General features: G+C 42.8%; 2 protein-coding genes across 4 annotated transcripts in view; one reads left to right on the top strand and one right to left on the bottom strand.

The window, feature by feature from the left end:
• Window positions 1-1677, top strand: part of Mixl1 (Mix paired-like homeobox) — a 3078-nt gene extending 1401 nt beyond the window's left edge. Inside the window, exon 2 of one of the 2 annotated variants that reach the window (XM_013346974.1) lies at window positions 1342-1677. In XM_013346974.1, coding sequence (XP_013202428.1) covers window positions 1342-1677 — 336 coding nt within the window. The remainder of the gene's footprint in view (window positions 1-1341) is intronic. The other variant, XM_005348962.1, reaches the window with a different exon arrangement.
• Window positions 1678-6301: 4624 nt separating this feature from the next.
• The window catches only part of Lin9 (lin-9 DREAM MuvB core complex component), a 49377-nt gene continuing 39761 nt past the window's right edge, over window positions 6302-15917 (bottom strand). For both annotated transcript variants that reach the window (XM_026779619.1, XM_005348963.2), the window contains exons 13-15: window positions 8898-9077; window positions 8675-8772; window positions 6302-7708 (exon numbers count right to left, since the gene is read on the bottom strand). In XM_026779619.1, coding sequence (XP_026635420.1) covers window positions 7603-7708; window positions 8675-8772; window positions 8898-9077 — 384 coding nt within the window. In that variant the 3' untranslated portion in view covers window positions 6302-7602. The remainder of the gene's footprint in view (window positions 7709-8674; window positions 8773-8897; window positions 9078-15917) is intronic.

Below are 15917 nucleotides of genomic sequence, written 5' to 3' on the forward strand. Positions count from 1 at the left end.
TCCTGGCTGCTTGGATTACAGGTATGTCTCCCCATACCCAGATTAGAAACTTGCCTTCTTATCTGTTAGTCTATGCCCAAATGCAGTTTTATGTGGGAGGCTTCATTTAATACCAGGAGCATGTGGGCCCCCTTTTCCCCATGTACTTTGGGGAATTATTCAACTGTCGTTCTCTCTCTCTCTCTCTCTCTCTCTCTCTCTCTCTCTCTCTCTTTCTCTGACAGCATTTCTCTGTGTAGCCCTAGACATTCTGGAACTCACTCTGTGTACCAGGCTGGCCTCAACTCAGAGACTAGCCTGTCTCTGCTTCCCAGGAGTCCTGGAATTAAAGGTGTGCACCACCACCCAACTTCAGCTGTCACTTTCAAAAGTTGTCACCAGAGGCTTCCTAAGCAGGACACCTTTAGTATTCATAGAGAACTGGCTAAGAAATTTACACACGAATTGAGATTTATTAAGGAAAAATACCTACTTGCTTTGATAGGGGAGTCCAGACATTCAAAAATGGACTCTAAATAATTTAAATGTCTGTCACTGAAACCTTGTTGTCTAAGGACTTTGGGTGCCTGTATTTTTTGACCTCTTTTCTCATCAGAAATGTCCCAAATAAAGTGTAGACAGACGCTAAGAGTGGCACATGCCTGAAATCGCAGCATTTACGAGCTAGAGGCAAAAGGATCAAGAAATTCAACGTCTTCTTTGCCTGTATATCCAGTTTGAGGCTAGCCTGGGCTCCAAAGATCCTGGCTTTATTTTGTTTTGGTTTTTGGTTTTTTGAGACAGGGTTTCTCTGTAGCTTTGGAGCCTGTCCTGGAACTCGCTCTGTAGACCAGGCTGGCCTCAAACTCACATAGATCCACCTGCCTCTGCCTCCCGAGTGCTGGGATTAAAGGCATGCACCACCACCGCCTGGCTTTGTGTTTTTTTTTTAATATGTAAAATGAAAAACAAACAAACCAATATAGTAAGTGCAGATAGAACCAGCACCATTCCAGCTTTGCATCTGAGAATGGCCGGGAAGATCTGGTCCTCTGACTATCAAACACCAGCTCAAATGCTTTCTGTAAACCGCAGGCTCTTAGCAGAGAGTGTGGCTAATAATAGCTGGAATTTACATTGTTAGTTGTGAGCAGTGTTAGTGCCAGAAGGTCAAGCCGGTCTGGGGATACAGTCACTTTGTAGAGTGCTTGCCTAGCATGCAGGGTACTATCCCAGCACCATAGAAACCAGGTGTGGTGGCAGCCTACAACCACAGCTCTGGGGAAGTGGAGGAAGGAGAATCAAGGTCAAGGTCATCCTTGGCTACTACCACCGGTACCAACAACAAAAACTCCAACTCAGAGCTCACGTAGTCCTCCTGTCTCTCAGGTGTGGTTCCAGAACAGACGGGCCAAGTCCAGGCGCCAGAGTGGGAAGTCATTGCAGCCCTTATCATCCAGGCGGGAAGTGTTCCTCCAGCGCTCTGCTCCTGGGACTGAAGCGAGATGTTTGAAGCCCCAGCTGCCTCTGGAGGCAGCAATGAACTGCCTTCCCGACGCCAGTAGGGCTGGAGGAGGCCTCTGTGCGGCTGGTTCTCAAGGTCAGAGTTTTGACACCTATTCCCCTCTCTCCGAAGACATCGGCTCAAAGTTGGACTCGTGGGAAGAACATATCTTTTCTGCCTTAGGTAATTTTTGAGGATTCTGGGAGAGTTCACAATGTACTCAGAGGGGTCCGGGAGATACGGACCAGAACGCTACCCCAACCCTGACTGGCCATGGCCTTGTTGATGATGCTTCTGGATTATTTCTCTTGAAGGTTTCTCCTCTTCACCATGAGCCTTTACCCGTGGCTTGTTCTCAGTAGCCACCCATTCTTTCACTCATGCGTACCTGTAAATCTCCAAGTCTGCGCATTCAGTTTGGTCCTTAACCCCCTGTTCTATTCTAATTGTTCAGACTGATCATTCAGAACTTGTTTTCTTCGTCAGGACCTTCAGCTTGATTCAATTTCCCCCTTTCCTTGGCAGCTGCTGTCTTCTCGTGGCCCCTCCAGGACCTTCAACCTAGTCACTCATTCTACCACATCCCAACTCTACCCTAATCACCCAGATTTATCACCCTTTTCACGGAGTCCTTTTTGTTTTGTTCTTGACCTTGCTATGTAGGTAAGGAGGAAGGACCCTGAGCTCCTGTCCTCCTTCCTTCGTCTTCTGAGCACTGGGATTGCTAGTGTGTGCCACCATGACTGGAGGCTGCTGTTTTGTTTTATACAACAGTATATCTAAATCCAGCTGTTTGACACACGTATGACCTCACTTACATGTATGACCTTTTTCTGTGGTGACACTTAGAATCCATTATTTTAGCCACTTTCAAGTATATGATATGTTGTTGCTAATTATAGCCATTACCATAGATTTCTTCAACTTATTCTTCCTACCTGAAACTCTGCATCCTGACCAGGGTCCCCTGCCCCTCACTTGACTGGTGTTTCATCTGGCCTGCCATCTTTACCCTCATCAGGAAGGACACTACATTCAAGTTCTTTAAGGAGCCCCATGTCTCTCATTCCCCACTCACTCAGAAATGAAATGGCTCTATTTAGAAGTCTCTGGTAGCCTCCAGTTATCAAATAATAGAATCCTTTCAAGCATGCTCCCAGTAAACGCACCATCCTTAGCTTACACAAGCCTTAAGATCATCCACCCACAGACGCTTCTCCGTCTTACCCATTCCATTCTGATTGGGACTCAGTGAAAAAAGTTCCTTTTTCAAAACAGCGCAGACTCCTACCTTCCGGAAACCTAGCCTTTCTCTATTATTATTAGTATTAATGTTTGTACCGGTTACTTTGACCACCATTTTTCTTAGCACTTGTTATTATGTTTCCGGTGCAACAGGAGTGGATTACTAAATGTTTCTCGCTAGTGTCCTCACGTAGAAATGAACCCTGTTAGGGGCAGCTCTTAATCATCGTGCCTTGGTGCACAGCTGCCGAGCACTGAATGGCTGTGAAAACATTTCCAAGGGAAGTTTCTGCAAGTACAGTGCATTGAGAATTTAAGTTAAAAGCTTATTTGCTGGGCTGTTGAGGTGGCTCAGCAGGGGTAAACATGTTTGCCACCAAGCCTGAAGACCCGAGTTAGATTCCCAGCGTCTACTGTGGAAGGAGAGAAGTGATTCCTCAAGCTGGCTTCTGACTTCCACACGGGTGCTGTGGTGTGCACCCACATACATATGCAAAATCAGTAAATAAATCTAAGAAAAAAACTTTTAAAAAGCTTTTTGTATTGTTACTTTTCTATTGCTGTGATAAAACACCATGAGCAAGGCAGCCCAGAAAGCGAAGTGTTCAATTGGCCTTTCTTTCAGTTTCAGGTTAATGTCTGTGATTGGGGATGGCAGGAAGAGCTCTCACCTGAAAATAAGGATGGCCTCAAAGCCAGAAAACACATCCTTCACAAGACCACACCTCCTAATCCTTCCCACCAAAAGGGGACCAACATATGAGCAATAAGGGTTCAGGCCACCAAGCTTAGTTTTGCTTGTTCAAAGTAGGTAACCCTCATGAGTATTGTGGTTTCAGATTTCTTTCTAGCTTTGTATTCCCAGTATTTGTAAATGACTAAGTTAAGATCTGTTCAAATATTGAATATGCTAGTTGGAGGGCTCACCATCAGAGCCTCACACCTAAAACGGTGACAATTTAGATGACAGTTTAGCCCAATAGAGATGACGCAAATCCAGTGACAGGATGGAAGAGTTCTCAGTCAGAATCCCTGTCAAAGAGAAGTCGTGTAATCAGGGGCTGGAGAGATGGTGCAGCAGCTTAGAACACTTGCTGCTGTTGCAGAGGACCCAGGCTTGGTCCCCAGCACCCTCATGGTGGCTCACTGTCCTTAGTTCCAGTTTCAAATCTGATATTGTCTGGCCTCTTTGGGCACCAGACACACAAACGGTGCATATATGAACATACAGGCAAAACAGCCATGCACACACAAAAAAAAGAGAAAATAAGAATGGTTCATGGTCACAGAACTTAAAACACAGCAATGATCACGATTCAAAGGTAGGATGACTCCAGTCCACTCAACCTTCACGTCTCCTTTGTCACGTTGATCCTTTTAGTCAGGACTAAGAAATGGAACCCATTTAAAAGGCCCCTAATCAGAACTTCCATATGCAAGCTATTATCTTTCAAAGTTGTCACGGAAAAACATACATTCATTCCAGTGACAATGGTGCTTAGACACTAACTGGCTAATTCATCACACACACGGCATTTAGTGCCTGTGGGCAGGCAAGGACTCAGAGTGTCATTTAGAAATAAAATATTTTATTTCTAAATCAGAGGATTTAGAAATAAAATAGACAGTAAAGTCCAAAATAGTGCCCCCTTTATGGAGCAGAGGCAAATATATATATGTGTGTGTGTGTGTGTGCGCACACACATATGTTGTGAGATATAAAATCAGAGTTACCGCTCATGCTGGGAGAGGTAGGTTGTCTGAGGCACTTCTGGCTGTGTTGTGGTCAAGAACTCCCCCTCTGGAAAGATCAGTTAGAATGGATGGAAGTTACGGTGAAGGGGAACAAAGGCACTGTCTGTGGCCGAAGGACCCAGTGGAGAGGCAGTGAAGTGGAGGCTGGACTGGGCATGGCTCTGTAGGTCTGCTCAGACTTCTGAATTTGTCCTGGGGGTCATAGACTTTAAGGTATTCCTAGACAGGGATAACATGGCCAACTCTGCATTTTAAGGAGCCACCCTGGCTGAATGTGGAGGTGAGTAGGTGCTGAGAGCTAAGTGGAGGGAGAGATGGCTGTGACGTCCCAGCTGCAGACAGTGGCAGTGATGAAGACAGAGTCAAAGCTGCTGCGGAGGCCACGTCTGTAATCCCAGCACTCGGGAAGTGGAAGCAAGAGGATCAAGAAGTTCAAGGCTGTTTTCAGTTATAAGCAAGTTTGAGGCCAGCCTGGCTACATGAGACCTGAAGAGGGAGAAATTTGTTTCATGTGTGGTGCTGGTACCGTGGCCCTCACAAGCACCGTGTCTGAGCCTTGGGCCTGGCACACGCTGGGCTAGCACTCTGTGTCTGAGCCTTGGGCCTCCTCATACATGCTGGGCAAGCACTGTCTCCAAGCAATCCTGAGGCCTCCTATTTAACTCTTTGAGACAGGGTCTCACCAAGTTGCCCAGACTGGTCTTGAATTCACTCTGTAGCCCGGGCTGACCATGACCTTGTGATCCTTCTGCCTCAGCCTCCCAAGGAGCTGGGATTATGGGCCTACCCTCACCAGGCCAGCTCAATAAAGAAAACTTAATAGGTATTATCTGCTTTTACATTCTCTGTTGGCTCCATCCGGGAGCTGCTGTAAAGCTGCAAATGCGCGCTCAGCACAGCTCAAAACGACTCCTTGAATTAGACAGTGCTAACAGAAACAAATCCAGTGATATTCTCAGGCACAGGCTCTGCAATCCTCCAGCACTGAAGGACACACAGTGCTATAAGTGAGCTTTAAACAATGTATAACAAACATGTCAAAACCATTTTCCTACTTCTAGGCAGGACATATTACATTCAGTCTTCTGCTAGGTTCATAGCATAGGAGAAATAATTTATTTGCTTAGTGTTTCCACAGTGACTTACTAACAGACGAAAACCAAAGCAAACCACCTCTCCCTGAAGTAACACTGGATGGTGTTGTTTTTCAAGATGATTAGAGCTGGGCATGGTGGGGTGTGTCTTGAGTTCCAGTGGCAAAGTGTGCTTGGGCAACATAGTGAGGATCTGTCTTAAAATAAGCAACATCAACAAAAACATAAAAGGCCTGGTAACTGATCTGTAGCATTATCTCCTAAAACTGAGTGGAAACTGTAATTCTTGAGAACATTTTTTAAAAAATTGCTTTTTGAGACAAGTTCTCTCTACGTAGGACAGGGTAGCCTTGAACTCGCAGAAATGCACCTGCCTCCACCAGGTCCCAAGTGCGGGGATTAATGGAGTGCACCCCCACATTTGGATATAAAAAACCATTACATACATTTATTTATTTATTTATTTATTTGTGTGTGTGTGTGTGTGTGTCTGTCTGTGTGTGTGTCTGCACCAGTCACAGGATCACAGGACAACTAACAGAATCACTCCTTTCCTGGCACCATGTGGGTCCCAGGGATCAAACTCAGATTGCCAGACTGGCACTAAGCACTTCTCACCTGCTGAGCTATCTATCTCACCAGCCCTCTGAAACATTTTAAATAGAATTAATGATCAACTTGTAATAAAATGAGAATGCAGATATTAAATTTCATAGATCGATTTATTTAGAATTACAAATATTAAGAATAAAAGATTTATGCATTTCTTAATTAACATAACAGTTTAGCTAAATATAAACTCTGCACTAAAGATCTGCAGTGGCCCAATACCAACAAAGAACACAGAAGCGCTTTTAAACTATACAAAAATTTCAAATGGAAAATAATCTTATTTTAGTTTTATTGTACATTAATATACAAAAAGCCTCATTTTATGAGACATCAAAGAATCAGAATCACCTCTATAGTTATATTTTAAACTCCAATTCTGAAAACAATTATATTTTGGCTTTATAATATTCTATATTAAACAAAATTTTTAAAATACATACTTTTTACAAGATTATTTTAGGCAGGGTTTTTTTCTTAAAAAAAGAAAAAACAAAACAAGAAAAAACTAAAACAAAACCTCTCTCTGTAATTCAAACCGGTCATATGCTTTCCTTATAAAATATTTTTACTTTATAAATTGTGTACTGTTGGATTTTAACCAGTAATCTGGTTTAAAGTTGTGCAAATAAACAAAAAATATGAAAATAGTGTATAATCAGTCTTTTTTAAAATAAATCTAACAATAGCACTTTTTGCCCTGAATCATGGAAAGGCATGCCAAGTCCGCTTGCCGAAATCCAGCATTCCAGAATACAGTTCTTCCCGCTCCTTCATTTTCTTCTACTGATAAACAACGAAGTTTTTATAAATTATGATAAATTAAAATATTATTATAAATTGATCTATAGAACCATGTCATACTGTCAAGTATATGTACCATATACTTAAGTCTGTATTTCCCATCCATATTCCAGAGGCTTCCTTAAGACTAGGACGGCTTCCCACACTCAGGATGTATATTTTGAAGCCTGAGACATAATGGTCAACTAAATTCGCTGGACCAGTCGGTGATTTTCAGACGGATTCCATCCTGCACGGAAAAGACCATGCTTCTTTGCGTTCTCTGTCACAGGAGTCGTTTGCGTGTGCTGAGCAGAATTCATGCATGTATAAAAATGGTGAGCACGCTCCTCTATGAAATAGTATATTCAGATAGTTTCAGGTTAAAAATATTTGCTGATAAACATGAAATATAAGCAACACTACTGCATCTGGATAATAAAAGCACAATAAATTAAATGCTGGTCGGCACAATGCTGGTTTAAGAAGCAGTACAGTGTATTAAAAAGCCATGTCTGGATGGACAGTTCCCTGGTTTTCCAGCACTAGGTTATCTGGTGTTGGAAGCTTAGATTAAGGAAAAAGACTCCTTGGACCGAGGTCTTGTGCAGCTGGGTACCAGATCTCTTGTGCTCAGTCTCTGTTGGTGTTGTTGGCTGCAAAGGCATGTAAGTTTCCCATCTGGCTCAGGCCACTCTGGATATGTGCAACATGGATTTCCACATTATTCTGGAAACAACTAAAGAAAGAAGAAACAAGGTTAACTATCACAAAATTTAAAAAACAAAAAAATTAAATTCATTATTATTATGTGTGTTCCAGGCATAAATGTGGTAGGCAGACAATAAATCTGTGGGGTGGTTTTTCTTTTTCTTTTTTTTCTTTTTTCTTTTTTGAGACAGGGTTTCTTTGTGTAATAAACTTTGGCTGTCCTGGAACTCACTTTGTAGACCAGGCTGGCCTTGAACTCAGAGATTTGCCTGCCTCTGCCTCCCTAATGCTGGGATTAGAGGTGTGTGCCACCACCACCTGGTAGAGTTTGCTTTCATTTGGGTTCTGGGGACCGAGCTTAGGTCTCCAGGTTTGGTTGACAAATGCTTTTACCCACAGAGCCACCTTGACCGCCCTAAGCATATTCGTTTATTACTGTGTGTGCGCATGCACACCCTGCACACATAGAGGTCAGAAGACAACTCTGTTAAGCTGGCTCTCTCCATTCATCTGTATGTGGGTTCTGGGGACTGAACTCAGGTGGTCAGACTAGCGAGGCAAGTGCTTTACCGGCTGAGACAGCTCAGGAACTCAAGGAAAGCTTTTTTTTTCTTTTCTCCAAAAGGAGGCTTAATTTTAGTTAGTAAAATAGCTGTTTCTTAGAAAACAGCTAAGAAAATGCCTCCCGGGTAGGAACAGATCTGTTTCTGTGGTTGTGGGAAAGTCTACTCAGGAGCAAAGAAGGGTCAGGGCTGCTGAAGCCGAGGAGACACTGCTAAGCTCTACAACAAACCAGAACCAAACATTACGTCCTGATGCCTTCATATAGAGAGCGTATGTGAAATGTCTGTTTTGTCAGCAGAATGAACATAAGTGAAAACTTTTCAATATATTGAAAGGATAAACAACTACACAAATAAGCAAAATTCTTAAAACCTCTACCAAAAAATCACAATTTTAACACAAAAGGATTATTGTATACCTAATCAATTACCTGATATTAGAAGCATCTATTGTATTCTTGATGTCATTTAATGAATCTGTAAGTGATTTGAATTCAAAGGAATTCAGGTCTCCTCCCTCTGCTAGACACTACAGGGAAAAAATGTTTCAAAATTTAATTAAATTTTATCTTAAATATAGACACAAATAGATACAAACGAATAGTTTGCTTAGTGTTAAAACATAACCATAAACCTATTTTCTCTGAAATTTACCTTAATTTGTAGTAAAATAGCCGTAAGCCTGGCAATTAAGTCTGTCAGATTTTCATTTTCAACACAGGGCTGTCCTGAGGAGGAGTTGGCTTGCCGGACGATTTCCTGGGCTTCTTCCTCACACCTGCGTCTCAAGTCTGTTGGCTGATCAGCAGGCTGGAGTCCCTGGTCTGGTGCAAGCTGAACATGGAGGAGTAAGACATGAGATACGCTCTGACAAGACTATGTGTGTGGGGGCACAGATGTACCATGGTACACATGCGGAGGTCAAGGACAACTGGGGAATCAGCTGTTTCCTTCCACCACCTGGAGTAATGCCCTCCATGTAGGTTTGCTGCGTGAGCTGTCATTAGACTGCACTTGCATGTCTCTGGCAGGAGGAGCAATGTGATGATGCATCATGGCTGGGAGACACCCAGTGTTCTTCTGTCTCACTACGTGAGATGTTTCTCTGCTGTTACGTAGTGAGCTATCTGCCAGACTTCCCTTTTGTAATTAATATTCACAAAAAGACTCTGAGGCTACATAAAGCTCTTATTTGACATCACACTTTTTTTTCCCCCCAGTTTGGGCATCCAATGATGAGCCTTGTTTATGTCAATCATTACTATGGTTGTTGTCAAATGTTATGTTTATTTATTTTGGTTTTTTGAGACAGAGTTTCTCTATGTAGCCCTGACTGTCCTGGAACTCACTCTGTAGACCAGGCTGACCTCGAATTCACAGAGATCTGTCTGCCTTTGTGTCCCATGTGCTGGGATTAAAAGTGTACATCACAACCACCTAATATTTATTTTTAATAATTTATTTTTATGTGCATTGGTGTTTTGCCTGCATGTCTGTCTATGTAAGGATGTTGGATTCTAGAGTTACAGACAGTTGTGAGCTACCATTTAGGTGCTAGGAATTGAACCCAGATTCTCAGGAAAAGCAACAAGCACTCTTAACTGCTGAGCCATCTCTCCCGCCCCATATTTTTAAATTTATTGTTATCATTACTGTATGAATGTGTTTATGTGTGTGTGTTATATGCACCACATGCATACATGTGCCTAAAGAGGCCAGAGGCATCGTATGACCTGGAACTGGAGTAACAGGTAGCTGTGAGCTGCTGAATTGGGTGCTGAGAACTGAACTCAGAACTCAGGTCCTTTGCAAGAGAGTAAGTGCTTTTAACCACTGAGCCACCTCTCCAGCTCCCTGTGTCTTTTCTTTTTTCCTTTTCTTGGGAGACAGGGTTTCTCTGTAGGTTTGTTTTTTGTTTTTTGTTTTTTTTTTGAGACAAAGTTTCACTATGTAGCTCTAGCTGTTCTGGAACTCACTCTGCAGACCAGGCTGACCTCAAACTCACAGACATCTGCCTGCCTCTGCCTCCTGAATGCTGGGATTAGAGGTGTGCATCACCACAGCCCAGTTCATGTGTTTTCCCCTGATCATTCTCTGTATTTTTTGAGACAAGGTCTCTCATTAACCCTGAACCTCATCAACTTGGCCAGGCTGGCTGGTCAATGACAGGATCTCACCTGGCTCTGTGCCCACCACTTTCCCAGTAATAGGATTACAGGTTTATACCACTATTCCTGACTTTTAAGTAGGTACTGAGGATTTGAACTCAGGTCCTTATGCTTGAGTGGCAGGCACTTTACCGACTGAGCTACCTCCTCAACCAAAGTTGGCACCTTTAGAAGAATTTGCCCTTAAAAATGGATGCGTATCAGTATGCATCAATTCTGTTGATTCCATGGACTCTAAGTTCTTTATTCTGAGGCTCAGATCAGGCCATCAGAACTCTGTGATAACTCCTTTTGAAGTGACCACATAGTATGGGGTCTGTTTTCCTGGCATAGTAAATGGTCCCTATTTATCTTCTTCTCTTTCTGTCTCAGGTCCCAAGACTGCCTGTCTTCAAGCATCCCTTTTCCTTTACTGGAGATAATGTTGGCAACAAATCTGGCTGTGAGGTGTGTTCTTTGCTACTAGGATAGCACTGCTCCTAGGCTAAGTACACACACATTCCTTATGCCTCTAGTATGAACAAGCCACAAATATCTTCCTTTGCCAATCTAACACCTCAGGATCTAGTTTCTCCTCTCACAACTTGGCTCCCATTACCCCAATCTACTCACTTGCTCAGCCCTAGAATGCACACAAGTTTCAGGATTGCTACTTCATGCCACTAAGAGAACACAGCCTTACAAGTGAGTTTAGAGTTTGGTTTAGACTAAAGGCATATGGTAAACACACTGAGTCTCTGCCATCTCCATCTCTACCTTCTTTAGGGTTGTTTGTGTTGCTATTGAAATATAGCTGGTTTCTCTCTCATTGCAGTCACTTGTAGAGTTTACTCTTTGTGTAAGTGTTTCTATGTGTGTACATATGTGTAGAGGCCAGAAACCAACACCAGGCATCCACCTCAGTTGTTTCCACCTTATCTCCTGAGCCAGTCTATCCCTGAACCTGAAGCTTGCTGACTCATCTGGACTGACTGGCTACAGTGGCCCAGGAGCCCACCTGTTTCTGCTTCCCAAACACTGAAATGACAAGCATGGCTTTCCCCCATGGTGCTGAGTGTCAACACAGTCTGCACGCTTGTACAGTAACTACTTTACCAAAAAAGCGTCCTCTCCCCTTGTTTTGCTCTGTCCTGGTTTTGTGGTGCTATGGATCAAACTCAGGGCCTTGAGCAAGCTATGTAAGCATTTTGCTACCGAGCTACACCACAATCACAGTTTACTTAGAGTTGCTGGGGAAACATTCAAGTACATGCTACTCTCTAGTACTATCCTGCACTCAAACTAGTCTGCAGAAATAGTAAGCAGGAAACATGAATTTTATTTTCACACATTTCCTATTCCAAAAGTCAAGTGCTCATCCCTGCTCCACAAAGTTCCCCATCACACACACACACACACACACACACACACACACACGGGAGAGAGGGAGAGAGGGAGAGAGGGAGGGAGGGAGAGAGAGAGAGAGAGAGAGAGAGAGAGAGAGAGAGAGAGAGATTTTACTCTGCTTCTTGAGACGTGTCCTCATCATGTTCACTGTGTTACCCAGGTGAGCTTCAAGTTCCTGGGCCCATGCTTAATCTTCTTGCCTCAGTCTCTAGAACAGCTTGGACTGTAGGGCTGTGTCGCCACACCTCGCTTGTGTGCTTTACTTTTTTTCTTTAAACTTAATAAATCCTAGAGAACCAATGAGATGGCCTGCCCCTCAAGCTGATGACCTGAGTTCAATGCCAGAACCCATGGCAAAAGGAGAAAACTGGAAAGTTGTCCTCTAACTTCATATGTGTGCCACAGCATGGGCATGTCCACATACATGCATACACACAATGTGGCATGTCCACATACATGCACACACACAATTCTGATGACAATAAAACTAAAAATACCCTGCAAGTTACTTTATATCAGGAAGATGGTTTCTTTTCTCTCTCTTGCTTTTTAGTTTTTATTTTTTGCCTACATGTATATCTGTGTACCATGTGCATGCCTGGTGCCTGTGAAGGTCAGAGAGAACACTGGATCCATTACAGATGTTTGTGAACCATCATGTGGTGCTGGGGATTGAAATTAGGTCTCTTGCATGAGCAAAATGTGATTATTTGTTTTGTTTTATTTATTTTTAGAAATATTTATTATGCAGTGTTCTGCCTGCATGTATCCTTGAAGGCCAGAAGAGGGCATCAGATCTCATTACAGATGGTTGTGAGCCACCATGTGGTTGCTGGGAATTGAACTCAGGACCTCTGGAAGAGCAACCAGTACTCAACCTCTGAGCCATCTCCCCAGCCCATTTTGCTTTATTTTGAGACAGAGTTTCTCTATGTAGTTCTGGCTCTCCTAGAACTGGTACTATAGATCAGGCTGGCCTCAAACTCAGAGAGATCCGCCTGCTTCTGCCTCCCAAGTGCTGGGATTAAAGGTGTGCACCACTATGCCCGGCTGCAGTAAGTGCTCTTGTAACCACTGAGTCAACACTCCAGCTCGTCTTTGGTCCTTCTTATGGAAGCATAGTACTAAGTGAAGGATCCCATAAATTATTTGATCAACGTCCTAAAAGTTGGAATTTAAGTGTTTTTTAAATGTGTGCAGTTATTAATAATGCTGCAGTAAATAATCTTACTCTCTTAACACCTTAAACATTTGTAGCTGAAGTATATATAAATACACAAAAGTATCAAATCATAAAACATGAAAGTTACTGAATTTTTCCAAGTTAAATATGCTTGAGAAATGAGTGATTAGTGACCAGCAGCTTCCAGTGTTGCCTGGCAGAGGGCATCTCCACCTGACTTCCAGCCTCATAGGCCAGCTTTTGCTGGTGTTTGCTCACTGCAAAATAGAATCATACAAAATTATTCTTTTGTGTCTGACACTGTCCAAAGAGTTGCACAGTAACTGAATTCTTTAATTCTCATTGCAGGTAGCATTCCACTGTGTAATAATAACACATTTATTGACCCATTCTAGTATTTATGGGTACTTGCAGTTTTTTGTGTGTGGGGGGGTGTTTTTATTTTGGTTTGGGTTTGGTTTTGGTTTTTCGAGACACGGTTTTTCTATGTAGCCCTGGCTGGCCTGGGACTTGGTCTGTAGACCAGGCTGGTCTTAAACTAGAATTGCCTACCTCTGCCTCTCAAGTGCTGGGACTCAAGGTGTGCACCACCACCACCCAGTTTTTTCTTTTCCTGATTTTTTTAAATTATTTTATGACCGGGCAGTAGTGGCACACACTTTTAATCTCAGCATTTAGGAGGCAGAGGCAGGTGTGTCTCTGTGAATTTGAGGCCAGCCTGGTCTACAGAGTGAGTTCCTGGACAGGCTCCAAAGCTACAGAGAAACTCTGTGTCAAAAAAATAAAACAAAACAAACAAACAAAAAGTATTTTATTACTGTAATTTATGTGCATGTTTTGGCTACAGGTGCGTATGTACAGCATGTGTGCCTGATACAGATGAGGGTGTCTGATCGCTTGGAACTGGTGTTGTAGATGATTGTGGGTTTTGGGAAACAAACTTGGGTCCTCTAGAACAGCAAACAGTGCTTTTAACTACTGAGACATCACTGCAGCTCCAAGTTTCTGATTTTTAAATTTTATCTATTTATTTTGGCACCCAGTTTCTGATTCTGGGTGGTAACAAGGAATGAACAAACATTCTAGTATATTCCTTTCGTAAATATGTATTCAACTGTCTGTGTATATTAAGGAGTAAAACTGCCAAGTCATAGAGCTCTGGTTTATTATTTCTTTAAATTGATGCTCTACTTCAAGAGCTTTGTGGAAATCAATTCATTTCACTTGAGTGGGGCCCTGGGGACGACACAAAGACTGATGTGTGAGCCCTCTCTTTATGTGCCATTCTGTTATGGAAGTCTCTTGAACCCTGTGGGCTACACCTCCGGATAGTGGCTGGTCAGGGCAGGAAGTCTATTTACTAGAACTGATGGACAGGTAGCAGACAACTACCAAAAAATTAGAAATAAATAATGATGCAGCTAAGCACAGTGGCATGCACTGCAATCCTAGCACTGAGGAAGTGGAGGTGCAAAGACTGTGAGTTCAAGTCCAGCCTGGGTTATAAAGTAATTCTGTATTATTAAAGCTAAGGCACTAGAAATATAGCTCAGTGGCAAAGAACTTACCTAGACTATGCAAAGCCCTGGTTGTATCATTATTGGAAACATGAGGTGGGGCATTAGGTAGGGAGTACAAATGAGAACGGATGGCTAAAAGAACAGGCATAATTCAAGTAGCTTGACATCATCATCTATGACAGATGTTTGGGACTTACCAATATGGTGATTAGAATCTCCTATCACAATTATAGGGGGCTTTACTAGACACGCAGTCTCAAAGAATGCAAAGGCAGGAGCATTCCAAATTTATCACAATAATTTAATACTTCATACTAAGAGCTTCAAATTTTAGGTGACGGTTGAACTACGCTACTATTTATAATTACACGTGAATGAAAAATCCCCCAGACTCCTGTGAAATTCACAGTTCTAAGATACAGCTGAAAGGAGGAGACAAAGTATGACTGCTGAGAGAACACATGCTGTCTAAGAAGGAGAAGGGTTAGCTGGGTGGTGGTGGTGCATGCCTTTAATCCCAGCAGTTGGGAGGCAGAGCAAATTCAAGGATAGTTAGAGCTACACAGAGAAACCTGGTCTTGAAAAACCAAAGGGGGCGGGGAGGGGGGGTCATCTGGCGAGATGGTTGGGTGGTTTAGAGCACTGTTTTTGCAGAGGTTTCAGGTTTGGTTCCCAGCACACACACTGTGACTCACAACCACCTGCAATTCCAGTTCCAGGGAAGCCAAAGCCCTCTCTGACTTATGGAGGCACTCACTGGGCATGCACATGGTGCACATGTACAGGCAAAACACGCACACACATAAATAAAATACTAAATCTAAGGGAGGAGGCTGGAGAGATAGCTCAGTGGTCAAGCACACTTGTTGCTCTTGCAGAAGACCCAATTTCAGTTCCTGGCACCCCATGGTGGCTAGTAACAGTCTGTAATTCCAGTTCCAGAGGATCTGATACCTTCTCTGGCATCCAATGGTCCCAGGCACACACACGGTGCAGAAGCATATGCACAGGCAAAACACCCATACAGTTAAAAAAAAATTATAGTAAACAAAATAGGATTTCTGGAATAGTGGAATTAAGAGTAATTGTTCTGGCAGACACGGTGATACATGTCTGTCTATAATTCCAGCACTTGGGCTAGAGGAGGATGAGTTAGAAGAATTATGAGTTCAAGGCTAACCTAGACTATGTAGCAAGATACTGTCTCAAAAAAATAAAATAAAAACAAAAAAACCAAAACCACACACACACACACACACACACACAATCTAAAATACATAAGTGAAAGATCATAAGTCAAAAATGCCCAAACGAAGCAAAATGAGGGGAAACGCCTAAAAACTGACATTTGAGTTTGTCTTCCGTTGGCCAGCTACTCCTGAACATGGGCCTACTCTGGAGTGTGGATATCATTCCA

This window comes from Microtus ochrogaster, chromosome 6 (assembly GCF_000317375.1).
Source record: "Microtus ochrogaster isolate Prairie Vole_2 chromosome 6, MicOch1.0, whole genome shotgun sequence".
In the NCBI taxonomy this organism is placed as follows: domain Eukaryota; kingdom Metazoa; phylum Chordata; class Mammalia; order Rodentia; family Cricetidae; genus Microtus; species Microtus ochrogaster.